Source organism: Biomphalaria glabrata, chromosome 4, assembly GCF_947242115.1.
Source record: "Biomphalaria glabrata chromosome 4, xgBioGlab47.1, whole genome shotgun sequence".
NCBI classification, from domain to species: Eukaryota; Metazoa; Mollusca; class Gastropoda; family Planorbidae; genus Biomphalaria; species Biomphalaria glabrata.
In genome coordinates, this window is record NC_074714.1 from 49,749,862 (window position 1) to 49,770,308 (window position 20,447).

Consider the following 20,447-nt stretch of genomic DNA (forward strand, 5'->3'; position numbering starts at 1 on the left):
CCCCTGGAACAACACGTGTGGACACGTCACATCCTGTCTTTGTTTGTACATGTAGATTCCAGGGAACACTAGCTGCTGTGTCATCTCGCCGGGGTCATACGTTGACCTCTACCTATCACTGTTCATTTGTAACACTGCCCCCTTCTTAGATCTGTTCGTCCCGAACAGATTCTACTTCATCACGATACTGATGAAATCGATAGACGATCAAGTAGGAAGCTTTGGTGGTTGCCCCCTTCTCAGAGATGTTCTTTCAATCTGGCAGTTGTCCATCTTCTTTCCATAGAAGAATGGGAGCCAAATCCTCATTTTTCAGCAGTTCCTCACAAATGTTTTCATCAATCTTGGTATGGAAACATCGACCTTCAGATGACGACATTGGGCACTCTTGTCGAGAAAATTCATCAGCATTCTAACGAGTTCGCGCTTCACTGGCTGAGTTTTACATTTTGAAGCATCTTTTTACAGATGGGTTAGGGCTTTTTCCAGAACTTCTTCAGAGATGACCAGGTTCATTACAGTACAACAATATTCACATGTTCTTCTTACAACAGCAACTGACTTTGGGTTTGTACGATGCCTGTTGGGTTGATCTTCTCGCACAGTTTTATTTGTACAGTTCTATCTAAGATGGTTACTCACTTCACAGTTCTGGCATCTTAAACTAGTTCTGTCCTTCTTGCTTCTGACTTTATTATCGTTCTTCTAAAACCTCTGTTATACTTCATCAAACCTATTCTAATGAGGAATGTTCTTAGATTATTCTTTAGTGGCTTCACACTTTCAATTGATTCGTAAGGCTTTCTTCTTTGGTCTGATGGTTCCGGACAGAATCTTTCTAACAACATTTGCTATGGAGTTTCGTTAGTGAAAGGTGGGGGTCTATCAGTGGGAGAAGTGGTGAGCTTGTTTTCTAACAACATGGGCTATGGAGTTTCATCAGTTTTCGTTGAAATAGTAACAGCTATCGTCTCTTTTCATTTCTTGTGGGCCACATTCGTTTGGTTTGCTATCACAGTCACAGACAGCACAACCATCACCAGCATACCTATCGTAATTGTCTGTATCGCCACATTCTTGGTTGGACAATTGTTCGCTGTTCATCAATGGTATAGCTCTTTCATCTGTCGACTCAATCTGATACTGTTGGGTGTTCAGCAGCTCGTTAATCATGATTCTAGTTTGATCTTTTATCGTATCTGTTTGTTCTTCTGTCTTGTTGGGCGTGGTAGCTATTTGTTCATTCTCATTCATGGCTTTGGTCAACTGGTTAAATGAAGAAAATCTGGTGTGGATTTCTGATTCTATCTTCTTAATGCTCTCTTTCACCGAGTTCATTTTGTATTGCAAAGTTCTCAGGAGCTCCATCGTATTAGGTTTGATTTCAAATTGGCAAGTGTCTGGATTATCATCTTCCTCCAACAGGGCTTGTCTGAGACGAGCTGTTAGCGTTTCCTTATTTCCGTTAAGCTGTAGACCTCTTTCTCGAAGCTCTTGTCTAAGTTCTTTCATGTCAAGTTCAATAAGAAGTTTGATGGAACACATTCTAGCCAGAAAGATCCCACTTCTGACACCAGTTGTTGCGTATTTCTGAATCTTCTGGCTAAATGTATTAGTAGGCATACAAATAAAAACACTGTAAAGAACTTGACGACTAAACTTTCAGCTTCATCTAACTTTATTGACTATTAACTCTAACATTACTGTAACATGTAGCGTAGAAGACTGTACAATATCTGTCAGTTTACAGTTAGCTATACTTTGTTGCACTGCATCTCTTCACTTCGTTGCAATTCCTCTCTTCTCAATTTGCCTCGAGCCGTATTCCACAGAACAGACCAACGACACACTTGCCAGTGTCGCTCCAGGTCTCCCAAAGCTGAACCAAGTCGTACTCAAGTCTACCGAATCAGAGCCGCACACGTCTTACATCGACTGTATCGACTGTAACGGCTCAAGTCCACTGTAGTTCGCTGTATAGACTTTAACGACAGTAGTCCACTCCAGTTAACTCTACCCTAGTTAACTTGCACCGAGTCGTACACATTTCTCTTCCACAGAGCCGCACACGTCTTACATCGTCTGTATCGACTGTAACGGCTCACTCACGACTCCATACGACTCCATACGACTGACTTTCACATTAACTTTCTGGCTTATATAGAGTCCCTAATCGCTTCTCTTAAGTTGCACAAACACTCCTAGTATCCTCTGGAATAACATGTCAGGAAACGTCACATCCTGTCTTTATTTATACACGTAGATTCCAGAAAACACTCGCTGCAGTGTCATCAAGTCGGGGTCACACGTAGTGACCTTTATCTGTCACTGTTCATTAGTAACTGTCCCCCTACTTAGATCTGTTCGTCCCCTGGAACAACACGTGTGGACACGTCACATCCTGTCTTTGTTTGTACATGTAGATTCCAGGGAACACTAGCTGCTGTGTCATCTCGCCGGGGTCATACGTTGACCTCTACCTATCACTGTTCATTTGTAACAATAGGAAGAATGGAAAGGCCTTCAAAGAATGGCATTTTATCTAAGGCAGAGAAGAATGGAGAAGGACGGTCAACAGATCGTGAGTGGTGCCCCAACGGTTCAACAGGATAGGTGGCGGTGAGGTTATTAATAAAACAAACAAAACGTATGTATGTGTGCGTTTATATTAAAGGTGGTTTCTTTTAATGCTTAAAACCAACCGCCCCGCCCTACCCCCGTTGCATTGTTTTGTATAAATCTAAGACACTTCAATTAGCGTTTAAAAGAAGCTAACCTATGAAACAGAAATAGTGGTTTGGTGTCACTAGCCTAGATACATGCGTACGTAATATTCATGAAGACATTAACAGAATGTGTGGGTGTCAAAGGTCAACTGCAATCGTTGTAGTAGGCCTAAACACTGACCTGCGACGTCACAACCTGTGGGCAGTAAAGACCAACAGCTCGTTGCCACGTCGTACGGACTTGTGACGACGTAACGAGCTATTGGTCTCCACAAGTTGCGACGTAGCGGGTCAGTGTCCAGGCCTTCTCTGACGATTTGGTCTCACTACAGACTCCTAGCTTTGCGGTCATCATTGAGGTTCTTACTTAGCTTTGAATGAACCGAAGAGCCCAAAGCCGCCCCCCCCCCACCCCCTGCTTCACACTACTCTCTGTTTAGTCTTCGGTGCAGCATCAATGAACGCAATCACACCCGACAATGGAAAGGATATTTCTTTAAGCTCTATGATGGTATGAGCATGGAAAGTGACTTGAACGTCAGCACTCAATTACAGTCAGGTGAGCTGTCGAGATTTGGAGGTAAACACAGGTCTGCTCCAAGGAAAATAGACAGGTTACAAAGAATGTACACGAAAACTGTTAATGGTCTTGACTTTGGTAATGGCCGGGGAGGTGTGGGGCGGGGGGGGGGGGGCGGGCTGGACGTTTTAAGAATGTGAAACATCTTTGTTTCCACGACGTTGAAATAGTTGTACAAACATATATATTTGTGTTAGACCTGCATGTCAAAGTTAAGTTGATTGGTCTATCATTAGTTCTGCTTCTTAACAAGCGGGCAATAATGACTTCTTTTTTTTCTTTCTGTACAGCAAAGTGTACAGGTGACTTGGTAGAGAGCCTTGATGCTCTAATGGAAACCAAAACCATGTTACCATAGTGAAATGATGCCTTCATTTACATGCTAGGTTTGTAAGTTTGAAGGGGCATACTAGTCGATGTGGAAGCGCGGATTTAAAATGTGTGGACATTAAAATACCACCATGAACTGATCTCTTCGTTTTTATGGCTTTCCCACCTTCTTCTTCTATGGTGCTAGATATTTGAACTGTATATTTGGGTTGTAAAAAAGGTGTGAGCATCTCTTCATGGTCTTAACATAGCGCCTCTAATGCCACAAGTCCCACTAAAAAATGGCATTTCCCATGCAAGTTTAGGAGCTCACCGTTCTAGCCCAATGAGTTAAAATTATTGTCGTCTGAGCTAACAAGAGCTTATTCATAAGTGACCTTTTCAACGTTAAATCTGGCTTACTATGACCAGTGCCTAGGTCACCGTGTCACTGTCCACGGACTTGGGTCAGCACGAAAGTCAGCAGCGCACTGCAGTTGCTTCTTTGTCATTGGTCAGGAAGTGAGGACGGTCTGGCACTCGTCTGAAGCCAGGGACCTGTCTAGTGTTTGTAAAATGTTTGACATGTTTCGGATGTTCCTTCAGAGTTGAAGATAGTTTACTTCCTAGTCCAAACCTCCCGCAGGACGACGGGGGATGGTAGCGGGCAGGGCTTGAACCCTCGACCGTCGATAAATCCGAACGACAGTCCAGCGCGCAAACCGCACGACCAGGCAGCCATCCACGTGGTCCACGTGGCGCTAGGCCAAGTACTGCTCGAGACTCGTTGGTCGATGTTTTGTTGTCCTGAGTGCCATATGGTAAGAAATTCTCAACCTATGCAGCCGGTGTTTGATACATATAGCCGTCATAAAGTAGTAGCTCCCAGCAGTTTCCTCCTTAAGATAAGACTGCCTGGGGTCCTCATGATTTCCTTTCATCTAGTTCTGGCCTTTACACCAAACCAGTGGTACCCAAATTTTCGGCTTTGGGACCATAGAAATTTCCGTCACACATGTCAAGGACCGAATGACAAAAAACCAATCGTCCAGTCCGATGTAGCCGAGCCTCAACTGTTTCGTTATGAGCTCAAGACAGAAGGAAGGAGGAACAGCAACGCGTGACGGGCCGAACATGGCCCTCGTAGTAAGGGTATTACCGTAGTCTTAATGAAAGGAATAAATGTATGACAAAACTGATCAATGCAAACTTCTTGGATAAAGCAGCGATGAGTATCAATTATAGGCGGGGTCCCAGTCAGATAAAAATTTCGCTAAAGAAGTTTTTCATTCAGGTGCCTTTGGGGGAGGACTGGCATAAAAGTTCCGGAAGCTTTTTCAAATTGAGTCTTGATGTGCATCATCACATTGTTGTCATCGCGAATATGTCACGGGAAAGATTTGCAGGGCAGGTCTTAGGCCACTGAAACTTATGCGGCTGCAGTGGGCCCCGCACTTTCGGAGGCCCCGTGCTAATTCTAGGTGTCTATTATTATATTAAATCATTATAACTTATAACAGGGTTCTCCTGATTATCCAATAGCTCCTGAAAATCTCACGAAATTATTAAAAATCTCCTGAAAACTCATTTTAAAAATCTGAAAAATAGACAAAATTGTCATTTCGGGTTCGGGGTGTTATTCAAAATGAGAAGAAAAAAAAACGCAAATCCTACGCGGAATTGTCAGATTTCATTTAATAAAAATGTAATGCAAAGACTGATTCCTTTTCTAATACAAATCATAATGTTGACTTATTATTCCTATCCCTACCCAGACTGGGCCCCGCTCAATCCGTTTCGCATAGGGCCCCGCAATTTTTAGGGCCGGCCCTGAACATTTGTGCGCTGTTTCTAGTTCAACGCATCTCAAACTTTGTAACAAAATGAGTCCCCCGCTACAATTGTTTCAAGATATTAACTCTACACATACATACACACATGAAGAAACAAAAGGCGTTTTTTTTTATTGCATAGAAACGGAGCCCGCTATCCCCCCTCCTGGAAATAGTGTGCTAAGAGCCTCCTCATGAATGTCATTGAGAAACTCTTCTGTAGTAATGAAGAGATGTTAAACGTTGGTAGGCAGGCCTATATAACTGGATGAAAGCGACCTTTGCTCCAAACAAAACACTGCACTAACCTAAACATGTAGATTCACGTAGGTCTAGCACTGAACTCATCAATAATGTCTACGGCTGGTAGGTCTCCCGCTGAGAATCTACAGCCTCTCCCTAGACCACCAGTAACATTTTTTTTTTTGGTTACCTCTCATCTGAAATCTCGAAAGGCTTCAGTCTTACCAACTGATCGATGGGATATCCCCAAACTGAATCACGTGAACCCCCGGGGGTTACGTTCCATACTCATTGTTCGGAATAATAAGATGGGTTTGTCGAGGGGGGTGAGAAAATATCTTTATCAAACTTTTTTTTTTACCGTAACAATGTAAGTGGTTTTAGAAAGTGAACACACGAAACAATGTAAGTGGTTTTAGAAAGTGAACATACGTAACAATGTAAGTGGTTTTAGAAAGTGAACATACGTAACAATGTAAGTGGTTTTAGACAGTGAACATACGTAACAATGTAAGTGGTTTTAGAAAGTGAACACACGTAACAATGTAAGTGGTTTTAGAAAGTGAACATACGTAACAATGTAAGTGGTTTTAGAAAGTGAACATACGTAACAATGTAAGTGGTTTTAGAAAGTGAACACACGTAACAATGTAAGTGGTTTTAGAAAGTGAACACACGTAACAATGTAAGTGGTTTTAGAAAGTGAACATACGTAACAATGTAAGTGGTTTTAGACAGTAAGCCTATTGAATGAAATTGGAGTGTATAGAATTCAAGGGTATAAATCTTGAAACTGTATGAGGACAGTTGGTACCTAGGGTAGTCTCCTGAAACACGTCTCTTAGTGAAATAGTAAAGTCGTGTTTATCTTATGTAATTTAATATTAAAATGCATTGGCTGTTCTTAAGTAACAAAAACAATCATTAAAATATAGTTGGGAGGAGTCACGGAGTATATGTTGGGTAAAGCCTTAATAGTAAAATAGTCAAGTTCGTTGATTGGAAGCTAGTAGGACAATGGTACTCTAGTTGGCATGTGTAGCTTGACCAGCACTGTCCACTTTTCTTTTGAATGGCGAGATAATGTTACGAACTCTTTTAAAGATGGGAGTCCAGCTTAGCACATCGGCAATGGGTCAAAATCAAAATCTATGCTAGAATTGGATAGATACTTTAACTAAGTAGTTCAGTAATTCTGAGCATTGTTTCCACAGTTGAGTCTAGATCTCCAAATGGTAAGTCAAATTTATTATTTCAAAAAAAAAAGGCCTAAAGTTATACAGATAAGGTCACTTACAAACTTAACTCGATTTTAGTGACAAAGCAACGCCACTTTCTAACATCCAAAACCAGCGACATACCAAGACACTCTTCGCAAACGCTACTATCAACGCCCTACCGCGCCCATCGACACACGACAACCCGCCACACTTTTGAGGAAGGTCAATGAACTAGGCCAGAGGAATGCGGCCCTGGAAAGTATCGACCAAAGGAAGAACGATGTCAGCACCAAGTGTGTGCGATCACGTCACTTAATGCTATCAAATTATATGTTTTCCTTTCAATGACACTGCTGTAGTGTAAATGGCAATATCCTTGTAAGTTACTTTGTACATTCTATGGCTGCGCACAAGTGCTGCGAAGCAAGCTTGTAAGAAACAATCTAAATGACACGACTTCATCTTTAACAAATCGATTAAAACTATGGTTGCTGTCGCTAAGGTTGCATAGACAGATATGAGTGTAAAGGAAAAAGATTCGAACCCTATGACAAGAGGCCGTTGTAGATCGAACAATGTACATCAAAATGAATTTTTCAATATAGATTTTTTTTTTAAAGAATGCTGACACAAGCATCATCAGGAGATGTAATACTTCTCAGATGACGTGACCCTCTCCAAATGAAATAATGCTCTCCAGACGACATGAAGGTAATAGAAAAACTAGGACACTGGAATTATCAAAACAGCTAAATATTATATCAAAAACAATATTATATCAACACTGTGTATTTTGTAACGTTAAAAGTCGTTTCTTAGTGTATTGTGGACCACTTGACATGAGGCATGGGTATATAAATAACTATTAAAACGTTATGATACACTATCTGATGACCACTCATATATAGTTCGTCCATCGTGGTTCCATGATGACCAATTTGTCATCCAGGGGGGCTGAGGGCTTTGCACTGGGGTTTTATGCCTTCTCATGTGGCTGGTGAGACCTATGTGAGCCCGGAATGTTCGGCTGCACACTGGGCAGGTTATTCCAGCTGGAGCTAGTGTCATTGGCCTTTTCTTCTCATGGACCCGCGCAGGCTTTCCCTGATGCAGGCAAATATAAGACTTCCGTCTTTTTTTGTGTGTTAATGGTAAGGCCAAAGTCTGAGCATGCTCTTTAGAAGTCCTTGACAATGCTCTGCAAATCATTTTCAGAGCAGGCATTTAGGGCAAAGTCGTCAGCAAATAGCAAGTCACTGATTACTGCTGATTTTGTTTTAGATTTTGCTTTGAGCCGCCTCGGGTTGAATAGGCCACCATCCAATCTGTATGTTATAAGATACCCGATAAGCTACAGTGTCTGGTAGGAGATAGCAAAGAAGACCCCCCCCCCCACATAAAGAAATAGATAGAAATGGAAGGACACCAAGAAGACTTTTCCTTCTCCCACTCCGTATGAACAGTGGAGAACCGAATCAAATAACATGAAGTGATAAACAATTGATACGGCAGTTTTTTTTTAAATGAAAAGAAATATATATATAAACAAATTAATATCAAAGATGGTGACATTCACATAATTAGAAATGTTTCGCTTCTTTTAAAGTTTCAATCCTCATAAAACTAGATCCATTTCTCCCACCCCCCAACCAAGGCCGCCGTTAGGGCGTTATATAATGGTGGTCTTGTACCAACCAAGCTTCACACATTTGTGTTTTATTTCGAAACGAAAAAAAAAATTAATTCGGCTAATGAATACGTTCGTGGAGACTCGTTGTTGAATCGGAAATCGATGTATCAGTTTTTTTCAATGAGAGGTAGGAATCGCTATCGCGTAGTTTTTTACCAGTTTTTTCTTTTAGTTCAAATGAATCCCTCAAGGAGTACTTCTTCTAGGTACAGAGTGTTTTTTGTTTCTTTGCTTGTTTCTTAAGCTGGTTGTCTGCTGTGCACATATTGCTACTTTGTGTGCACATTGTTACCTAGTGTGCATATTGTTGCCTGGTGTGCAGATATTGTTTCTTTGTATGCAATTCTTGTCTGGTATATTGTTGCCTGGTGTGCAGATATTGTTTCTTTGTATGAAATTCTTGTCTGGTATATTGTTGCCTGGTGTGCAGATATTGTTTCTTTGTATGAAATTCTTGTCTGGTATATTGTTGCCTGGCGTGCAGATATTTGCCGCATGGGCGAAATGTTGCCTGGTAGCCACTTTTGTCTTTGGTGCGCATATTGTTGCCTGGTTTGCATAAATTGGTGTTTAGTGCGCATAATGGTGTGCATATTGTTGTCCCATGTGCACATTGTTATCTGGTGTGCATATCGTTGCCACGTGTGCATGTTTGGTGCACCCATACGTTTATGTACGCAGATGATTTTGAAAGCGTACAGCTCGTCCCCCGAGGTACGTAGATTTACGCGACGCCCACCGCAAACACATCACACCCCCCCCATCTCTCTCATTCTCGCACACGGTTGCGAAAGCCGTACGCCCTGGCGCCACGCCGCGGAGGCAAGACGGACGTGACCGCATCTAGTTGAAGTGATACCACTTGACAGACCGTTGACAGCATCCTTTCTTTAGCCGCCAGACCCCGCGATCAATAAAAACTCTAAGCGAAGGGAAAGAAGACATCAGAAGACCTTGACACGGAAACATCGGACAGAATGCGTTGTTGTGGAATGACAGATATTTGAAGAAATAACACACACAGAAATCTCCAGGCGAGGGAGAAGATAAGGACGTCACAGAAAGAAAAAACAAAAAACAACGAATAAGCTTTAAGATCGCAACACGTAATCTGATATCAGGGGCCGCCATCTAAAATGTAAACTGTTTGATGCCACAGGTTAAATGTTTAGCACAACCCTCCCCCCCCCCTCTCTCTTCCCCTCTATTTTTGGTTTCTTCCATGTAGATATAATAGTAATAACAACATATCTCTGATATCAAAGAATAAGGGGTAAAAGTAGTATTTAAGTGCCCACGATACACAGGTAGGACCGACACTTTTTTTGCACTTCTGACGCACATGAGGTCTTTATCTGGGAGGTGGGGGAGGGTTCGTCATCTCCTAGTAGAGACGGGTTGATTTGTTCCCAGTCTCTGCATATCTTCATTAATATCTGTGTACTTGATAAAGACTAAAACGGCTAGATTCTGATACAAAGCTTAAAAACAACTTCGTGCGATGGCATGGCTACGTTCGGGTCCTAGTTAATCTATACCAAGGCACGGACTTTCCTTAATAAAATATAAATAAATGTATGGAAAGTTTACAGCTTGTGGAATTCTGGGAAGTCAAAACAAGACTGCGGGGAGACACACACAGACACAAAGCGTCCAAGTAGGTTATCAAAAACTGTATCACCCAAAAACCTTCATCACTGTAACGTAACGTTAGACATTCAAAGTTAGGACAAGTTATCCCGTAAATATTTGTCAAGCAATGATCTAGAGAGAAAGACAGAGTGATATATATATATAGAGAGAGAGACAGACAAACATACGCAGACACACAAAAACAACAACTTTGTGAAACCAAAACACACGCAATTGTGTGGACCTAATCTATCTCCAATTTCTGTTTTTTGTTTCATGTCTGATATTTTCTTTTTACAGTTCAAAAATATAATTCACTTCATAAAAAAGTACTTCTTTAAAATACATTGTTCTGTTTTAGTGTTTGACACGCTTCGGACGCTCCTTCAAGATTTGAAGATTATTACATCCTAGCCCAAACCTCCAGCAGGAAGGCCAGAGATAGCGGCGGTAAGTGTCTGAGCCACGGACCACCGAGTCGACAGTCCAGAGCACATACCACACGACCAGGCAGGTGAATATATATTAATCCTATTTGCTATACACACATACTCCACTAAAGCTTAGAAGACAAACGTTTGAAGTTCACAATACTCATCCCAGACATCCTTTCACTCTACAACCTGTACTTACCCTATGATAACAATGGTGAAATCTAATGCGTTCCATCCGTTCCGTAAGTACGCCCCTTGGTGCATTACGAAGCCGTAGGCAATGATTTTTAATATTGCTTCCAAACAGAATATCACAAGAAACACATATTCAATAGTATCCTGGGGAATCAAACAAAAATGTAACTCATTAACTAATAACTTATTAATAATAAATGTTTCATTATATAATCAGTTATATCTTTTAAAGTTATAGGCTATACAGTTCATGTTTAGTTCAGCACATGAGGGGGGAAGGCGAAATGGCTTAGTGGTAAAGCGCTAAGGCAATTGAATCTAGGGGTTTCGTTCGAATCTCGGATTTTTAATTTAGGAATTTTTAGGCTGCCAATAAGTCCACCCAACTCTAAAGGGATACCTGACATTAGTTGGGGGAAAGTAAAGCATTACTCGTTGTGCTGCGATACCCTCGTAAACCGTCGGACGTAGAAACAGATGTCCTGTACATTATCTGCAAAGGTCTGAAAGAGGGAATTTGCAAAGCTTGTATAAAAAAAAATTAATAATAATGAATTATTTTTTCTGCATTGAAAAAAGAAATAAATGCTACTTATTGGGAATGTGGCTGTATATGTGGGGTTATTCCCCTAATTACATGAAATACGTTTCTCCCTTTCCCATTCTAGGATGAAGATGAAATTCTCATTAATTATTCATAGTCTATGACAATATTTAAATCAATAACAAAAATTAAACGATTAGTGGTAATTAATTAATTGTGTTGTATATAGAAAAAGGGAGCTTATTTCTGCAGTATTGAAATAAATGGCAGTGGTTTTGAGATTATTTCTCTTAGAAAAGCTTTGTATTTTTATAAAAACAAAAATATTATACTTGTTGTTGATTACAAAAAAGACGACTTCCGAGTTTGCTGTCCCTCTATTGAGCGTAAAATCTCAATGGTCAGGTCTTGGGGGCACCCTAGATAAAATGTATACCTAAAGTAGCGGAGAAGGAAGCACTAAACACTGTTATGTTACCTTCAACAATTGTTTGAAAAGTTCTCGGCCTACTAAAACAGTATGAAACAGGCTTACAGTACGTCGTTCTACCTTTGTATCTATAAAGACATGATGAAGGTGATTACAGGCAACTACAACTAAGCCTATTGGCTATTGAAGAGAAAGCAACAACAGAATCCTATGCTGCTGAACCAAGTCAGATAACTGACCTGTAAAGTCCAAATTACCGGACCTTCTCTCTAGAGACAGACAATGGGGAACCTCGACCATTATTTCGACTTCAGACAAAGTAGCCAATGAACTAACAGAAAGAGCATTTCTACAAGCCGTATTGATAGACATATTTTTAGGAATGTTTGCGCACCAATGTATCCTTTTTCTAGCAGTAAAAGAATAATGGAGATGAAAACGTTGTCATTTTGAATCGAAGGAATTTCTCAATGTCTAGAATAAAGTGCAGGAGCTTGGCCGTGCACTCTTGCTTCGACTTGGCATTCTAAACGTTTAATTGTCTTTTATCTGCCCTTTAGTCTGTTCGTCTGTGCTATTGGTTAAATGTACTGTCTTAATAAATGCTTCGTTTTCATTGGAGCTTAGTTAAGTGATGTGGTACAAACTATTCTTCCAATGTCATTGCCACCTCTTTGATGAACAATATTCCTGTACAAGGTCCTCGGGGCTCGCAGAGATCTTCCTTCAGGGAACAGTACCAGGAAAAAGAAGAAGAGGCAGACAGAGAAAGCGAAGGGTATATAACATAAAAGAATGGACGGGCCTGTTATTGAAAGATGTACTATACAAGACAAAAGACAGGAATGGATAAAGACGGTCAAGAAATCATGTGAGTTGCCCCAACGGTCAAACAGACTAACGGAAAGGCGAAGGTCAAGTCCTGCTTCTCTCATTACACATTTTCTTCTAGTTAGTCTTCTGTTTAAAAACGTCCCCACGCCTGCACTCATTGTATCATTTTGTTCTTATTGAATAGTCTATTCAGTTTCCAGAAGAGAAGTACAACTATTAGTCCAAGTCTTGACTTTACTCAAGAATGCCCAACGTTGAGACCCCAGGAAGGGGCTTTTTTCACAAACTGAAAGTTGACCCAAATCAAACAAAACATTCTGTGCCAAATAAGCGCAATCTGTTGCAAGCGGTACTCACAGTAACAATGACTTCAACAAAAGCCTGAATACCAGGATACCACGTGATTAATGAGCTGCTGGGGGAGAGGTAGAAATCTCAACAAAAAAAAAAAGTCTTTCCTAGGCCAGGCTGCTCCACGGGGCAGTGGGTCAAGCAGATTTATAATCCCAGACAGCACAGCTCGTTTAGGTAGTGAATTATTCAACAAACTCGAGGACTGTGCGTCATTCAGTTTTTCAACAAACATCTCTTCCAATGAGTCTTGCAATTTTCGGTGGAATTCTCAGGGGTTTTAATTCCGTTATAACGACCAGCTCTTGGAACATTCCATTTCAATTTCAATATTACGCCAATACTAGTAATTATGACCATGTATTTGACCAAGCGTTATTGCTATTGTTTGTTTTATCGCAGTGCCTAGTGACATACTTAACAAATGTTTAGAAACGTCTGGCTAAAAGCATTTGTTTAGTGTTTTTTTTTTTTTTGTTTCTCGAAGTGCCTAGGGTCAAACTTACCAAACGTTTAACAATGTCTTGCTAATGCTAATAACTGAAAGCTGAACTTAGTCACCTATGTAACTGTTCCAGATAATAAAAGGTTTACTATTCATGGGTGATTGGTATGTCGCTTCGAACCATTGAATGCCTCTGTGTTTGAAAAGAATTTAAATGCTATATCTTTCAAAATTCTTTTTAAAGATCTTTTCAATATTTATAAATTGTGTAAGTTTGGTATCATTGCTTTGTTAGAAAGTCATTTATCTGCGTGAGAAGGCTGTGGCAGTGACACGATCAAACGTCGTCGCGTCTTCACGTGAGGGTACGTTTGGGACATTCAGAAATGAAAATCATTACGTTCTAACTCGAACCTTCTGCAGCATGACCAGGGATGTCAACGGGCAGAGTTTCAACTAGAGAAGAGCATAACACGACGGAAAGGCAGACATTTTTATTCATCGATTTTAAATTGCTGCATTGGAGATACTCATGGCAACTAAAAAGGATCATCAGTGTTACCCTGTGTTAGATGGACTAGATCAGTGTTACCCTGTGTTAGATGGACTAGATCAGTGCCACCCTGTGTTAGATGGACTAGATCAGTGCCACCCTGTGTTAGATGGACTAGATCAGTGCCACCCTGTGTTAGATGCACTAGATCAGTGCTACCCTGTGTTAGATGGACTAGATCAGTGCTACCCTGTGTTAGATGGACAAGATCAGTGCTACCCTGTGTTAGATGGACTAGATCAGTGCCACCCTGTGTTAGATGCACTAGATCAGTGTTACCCTGTGTTAGATGCACTAGATCAGTGCTACCCTGTTAGATGGACTAGATCAGTGTTACCCTGTGTTAGATAGACTAGATCAGTGCCACCCTGTGTTAGATGGACTAGATCAGTGCCACCCTGTGTTAGATGGACTAGATCAGTTCCACCCTGTGTTAGATGGACTAGATCAGTGCTACCCTGTGTTAGATGGACTAGATCAGTGCCACCCTGTGTTAGATGGACTAGATCAGTGCTACCCTGTGATAGATGGACTAGATCAGTGCCACCCTGTGTTAGATGGACTAGATCAGTGCCACCCTGTGTTAGATGGACAAGATCAGTGCTACCCTGTGTTAGATGGACTAGATCAGTACCACCCTGTGTTAGATGGACTAGATCAGTGCTACCCTGCGTTAGATGGACTAGATCAGTGCTACCCTGTGTTAGATGGACTAGATCATTGCTACCCTGTGTTAGATGCACTAGATCAGTGCCACCCTGTGTTAGATGCACTAGATCAGTGTTACCCTGTGTTAGATGCACTAGATCAGTGCTACCCTGTTAGATGGACTAGATCAGTGTTACCCTGTGTTAGATGGACTAGATCAGTGTTACCCTGTGTTAGATGCACTAGATCAGTGCCACCCTGTGTTAGATGCACTAGATCAGTGTTACCCTGTGTTAGATGCACTAGATCAGTGCCACCCTGTGTTAGATGCACTAGATCAGTGCCACCCTGTGTTAGATGCACTAGATCAGTGCCACCTTATGTTAGATGGACTAGATCAGTGCTACCCTGTGTTAGATGGACTAGATCAGTGCTACCCTGTGTTAGATGGACTAGATCAGTGCTACCCTGTGTTAGATGGACAAGATCAGTGCTACCCTGTGTTAGATGGACTAGATCAGTGCCACCCTGTGTTAGATGCACTAGATCAGTGTTACCCTGTGTTAGATGCACTAGATCAGTGCTACCCTGTTAGATGGACTAGATCAGTGTTACCCTGTGTTAGATGGACTAGATCAGTGTTACCCTGTGTTAGATGCACTAGATCAGTGCCACCCTGTGTTAGATGCACTAGATCAGTGTTACCCTGTGTTAGATGCACTAGATTAGTGCCACCCTGTGTTAGATGCACTAGATCAGTGCCACCCTGTGTTAGATGCACTAGATCAGTGCCACCCTGTGTTAGATGCACTAGATCAGTGCCACCTTATGTTAGATGGACTAGATCAGTGCCACCCTGTGTTAGATGGACTAGATCAGTGCCACCCTGTGTTAGATGGACTAGATCAGTACCACCTTGTGTTAGATGGACTAGATCAGTGCCACCCTGTGTTAGATGCACTAGATCAGTGCCACCCTGTGTTAGATGGACTAGATCAGTGCTACCCTGTGTTAGATGGACTAGATCAGTGCTACCCTGTGTTAGATGATAGATGGAGCAGTATACCCAGTGCTATATGGAATATACCAGTGCTAGTGGTAATGCCCTGCTTCCCAAACACTCCTATCAGTTCACGGAATACTATGACATAAACACATTGTTAGCTATTGCAGCCAGTAATTGACCTGAATATAAAATATACAGAGTACTGTCAATAAAACTATTTTAAAAAGCATGAATAAGAAAAGAAAAGAGAAATGAAGTAAGATGGTTGAAACTAAACAGCTTACAGGCTGTATTATGGGAAGACAGAACAGTGACCAAAACAAACGGATGAAGTGAAACTCAAAACTATTTAGAAACAAACAATAAGAAAAATGAGAAGAACTCTGGCGTTCATATAAAAAGCAAGTTTTTTTTCTAAATCTTTTTTTAAAATAGGCAAACAACTTATGTTCCGTCCCCGCTGACACCCAACACATCCACGCTGCCGGATGCTAGTCGGCTCCTAGAGACCATATGACCCAAAGTTACGTGTGAAGTCAGACACTGATATTATGGTCAGTTTGATGAAGCGAATACTTTACTGGTAACATTTCCCCAAAAGGCGATACAAAACTGTTTCCCTAGACTGAATAATTGAGTACTATCAAGAATCTTGGTAGGGTACAGTTTGCAATGAGATCCTTTCTCTTACTAAAATATTTTTTATCTTTCATTTTACGTATTCTTTACAATAACGAATCATCGCCTCTCTTATGACTTTGAATAGCAAAATCTAAATTGCTCTTTCTAATTACACATTATGTACTTCAATGATACATCCACAATGATAAATTAGTGTTACAAACCCTTTTGACATACACAGAGGGTGTTGGTTATGAAATTTCTTTTACAGTAAAATTGCAACCCAACTGACGTCATCTACCTCTATTTATTGCAGATTGACTTATATTTAAGAATATTCTAGTCACCTCTTAGAGGGCGGTACTGCTGCAAACATGCTGCATTCAAAGTTTGTTTTTTGTATTTTTTTAGGTGAATAACTATGGGGAACTAGACAGAATTTACGCCCCTTTCAGAAATATCTGTTTTCTGAAGGCAACACGGCGAGAACATGGCCAAGCCAATTTAGGCGTTTGAGCGATTATCCAAGAGTGTGCATAACTGTAACCCACGAGGCTGAACAACGTTAATAAGAGATTACAAAAGACGACTTACCAAAGCTTCATTGATCTTATTGGAGTCTGATTGAGGATACGGTGTGTAGATAGCCAGAGCAATACAGTTGGCAAATATAGTCACCAGCACCAAAAATTCAAATGCTGTAAGATTGGTTAAGGAAGGTTTGTTTTGAAACAAACGTACACTCAATGTGCATACAAATACATAAATGTACAGGTAGAATGTACACAAACACTGAGACATTTGTTTAGTCTCTGTTCATATTACCCTACCATTGTTGTTGTTTTTATACTAGAAATCATACAAATACATGTAATATGTCATGTCAACTGTTAGAATCAAAAGTCTAGAGCTTAATGTCAGCTACCCATGTAAAGTAGTTCAATAGTCTTGTGTATACAATGTCAGGCTTAGGCTACAAAAGTAGCACTACCTCTGGACTTAAGCTACCTCTTTTGAATACGTTCTACACTGGACTTAAGCTACCTCTTTTGAATACAATCTAGACTGGACTTAGGCTACTTTTTTTTTTACTATGATCTAGGCTGGACTTAGGCTAGCTCTGGATTAAGAATACCTATTTTGACTACGATCTAGACTACCTGTTTTGAATACCATCTAGGATTCCGAATACGATCTAGGAAGGGATTTTTCTGTCATCTTTAGGTTAATGGTTAACATATAAGTGCTGAGATTTAAATAAGGCCAACCCAGAGAGTTGGTCAAAGGATATTTGTACTCTGCCACCTGTATACAAAACTTTCGCACTGGGTTCTTCAACGTCATACAGAACAGGGCCCGCGCTGGGCGCACGTTCTGGTTGGGTTGCTTCCTCATGTTGGCACGTTTTCTGACCGTAGCAGCTCCCTGGGCAGCCGCTAATGCAGTGCTCCAGCCGGTGCTGAGGGCTCTCCCGGAGTCTGTTGTGGTCAGTGAGAGGCCGCCGACTGCAGTCGCGAGGGCTGCGGTGTTTTGAGCGGTGATGGCCTTGTAGCCACTGCCCCCGCCGCCTGGGTCCTCCCCGCTTCGGCCTCCACCTCCTGAAGCGCCCGCACCAGAAGATGAGCTGTGAGGTCCACTAGGCTGTAGCCCCCCTCCTCCTCCTCCAATGTCTCGGCTGTGACCAGTACGTTGGTCATTGTGCACCCCTGAGGAGGAAACAAACGAAATAATTGTTAACAATGTTAGAGACACAATCAAAACATCAGATTGGAAAACCATGTAAGTGACCGTGGGATGTACTGCACTCTTCAGACATGAAGACAGGCCTTAGAATACACTGAATGAGTTAACACGTGACATGTATCTAACTTGTGGACATATTCTCATGACGAGCCACAAACATATACAAAAGAAGAACGGAAATAAATCACATTCATCACAAACAAATAACTTTGTTTTTCGTAACAAGCAAAATGAACACAAAATATATTTAAAAAAAAAAAAAGCTTATAAAAGGAAAGAACTGTACATTTATGGTCGATTTATCTCAATACTTTAAGATTTATTTCTCTTTTTATATCAAAATAAAATTAATTAATTATCACTAATTAGTTAATTGTTTTTTTTTATGCTTCATGTTTGTTGGGGACAACGAATAGTTGAGCATGATTTCAGTTTGATCCGAGAAGGGGAAGTGCGAGAAAAACGTGTACATATGTCAACCAGACAGACAGACAACAGAGTGAGTAGCTATAAGCTTGGTAATGATATTAAAATAATTGACGTTCTTATTAAAAAAAAAATCTCTTCTTAAAATTACTGTAATGACCAGCACATTTTAACACTTCTAAATGCCAATTCATCCTGTTTCATTACATATTGTATAAAACTAGAGACAAAAAGATCTACAACTAATTAATTCTACTTTAGCCTCCACTTAGTGTTGATTTAAAACAAAAAATATTTCCATTAAGACGATTCAAGTTCAACGAATATAGCTCTAACAGCTCTCATTAAACTTGAGGCATGGGTTAAAGACGTCATCGGTGGCTATTTCAAGAGCAGGAAGCATTTGCTACCGAAGATTATTGACCACCAATACACAAAGATCGTCACTCAGAAAAGTATATACGTTATTGCAAAAGCACATTTTAAAACTAAATGTATTCAGGACCTGTGCAATGCACTATCTCGACCCGCCCACCCTTACCAACAATAGCCACACATAGCAAGAGGCAACATTGGAAATCTTTAGGGCCTGTGCAAGGAGTCAATGAAAAGCCCACTTTTGGTTTCTGGAATTCTTTCCCTCTATGTCCAGCTAAAGCTGAATCGCGAGGCCTCTGTCAGGTTCGACGCCAATGGAACTCAAACATTGGCCTCTTGTCCAACATATGTAGATTTTGTAAAAATAATTAGGGCCTAATTTTCTTACGCCTGCGCCAGCATTTAAAATGATGTGGCTCAGAGGTCAAAACCGCTTGACTACGTCTTGGCCACCTAACAAGGGGGCTGGAGCTCGAATTCCGACTCATCAAGCAGAGCTGTGTTTGCTGAGCTCCTAATAGCAGCATGGAAACCTTCTCCAAAGTACCCCCTCCTGCCACAGAGATTGGACCATAGCGCACTGAGCATGCTATAAGCAGGAAACATGCGCTATATAAAAGCAATTAAAAGAAAACGTTTTCTCCAAAAACACAGCACTAGTAGTCCTACTGTTGTTGATTAGATTAAATGTATCTAAACAAAGCACTAGTAGTCCTACTGTTGTTGATTAGATTAAATGTATCTAAACAAAGCACTAGCATTCCTACTGTTGTTGATTAGATTAAATGTATCTAAACACAGCACTAGTAGTCCTACTGTTGTTGATTAGATTAAATGTATCTAAATACAGCACTAGTAGTCCTACTGTTGTTGATTTAGACTAAATGTATCTAAATACAGCACTAGTAGTCCTACTGTTGTTGATTTAGACTAAATGTATCTAAATACAGCACTAGTAGTCCTACTGTTGTTGATTTAGACTAAATGTATCTAAATACAGCACTAGCATTCCTACTGTTGTTGATTAGATTAAATGTATCTAAACACAGCACTAGTAGTCCTACTGGTGTTGATTGACTAAATGTATCTAAACACAGCACTAGTAGTCCTACTGTTGTTGATTAGGCTAAATGTATCTAAATACAGCACTAGTAGTCCTACTGTTGTTGATTTAGACTAAATGTATCTAAATACAGCACTAGTAGTCCTACTGTTGTTGATTAGGCTAAATGTATCTAAATACAGCACTAGTAGTCCTACTGTTGTTGATTAGACTAAATGTATCTAAACACAGCACTAGTAGTCCTACTGTTGTTGATTAGGCTAAATGTATCTAAATACAGCACTAGCAGTCCTACTGGTGTTGATTGACTAAATGTATCTAAACACAGCACTAGCAGTCCTACTGGTGTTGATTGACTAAATGTATCTAAACACAGCACTAGTAGTCCTACTGTTGTTGATTAGGCTAAATGTATCTAAACACAGCACTAGTAGTCCTACTGTTGTTGATTAGACTAAATGTATCTAAACAAAGCACTAGTAGTCCTACTGTTGTTGATTTAGACTAAATGTATCTAAATACAGCACTAGTAGTCCTACTGTTG

At 40.6% G+C, this 20,447-nt stretch overlaps 2 protein-coding genes across 9 annotated transcripts in view; both read right to left on the reverse strand.

Moving 5' to 3' along the window:
• LOC106052266 (muscle calcium channel subunit alpha-1-like) overlaps positions 1–17,132 on the reverse strand; it is a 114,089-nt gene extending 96,957 nt beyond the window's left edge. For all 8 annotated transcript variants that reach the window (XM_056028057.1, XM_056028055.1, XM_056028053.1 and 5 more), the window contains exons 1-2: positions 16,888–17,132; positions 10,866–11,005 (exon numbers count right to left, since the gene is read on the reverse strand). In XM_056028057.1, coding sequence (XP_055884032.1) covers positions 10,866–11,005; positions 16,888–17,094 — 347 coding nt within the window. In that variant the 5' untranslated portion in view covers positions 17,095–17,132. The remainder of the gene's footprint in view (positions 1–10,865; positions 11,006–16,887) is intronic.
• A 337-nt stretch (positions 17,133–17,469) lies between these two features.
• LOC129925976 (serine, glycine and glutamine-rich protein-like) overlaps positions 17,470–20,447 on the reverse strand; it is a 31,226-nt gene continuing 28,248 nt past the window's right edge. The window contains exon 2 of the mRNA XM_056027583.1: positions 17,470–17,999. Coding sequence (XP_055883558.1) covers positions 17,470–17,999 — 530 coding nt within the window. The remainder of the gene's footprint in view (positions 18,000–20,447) is intronic.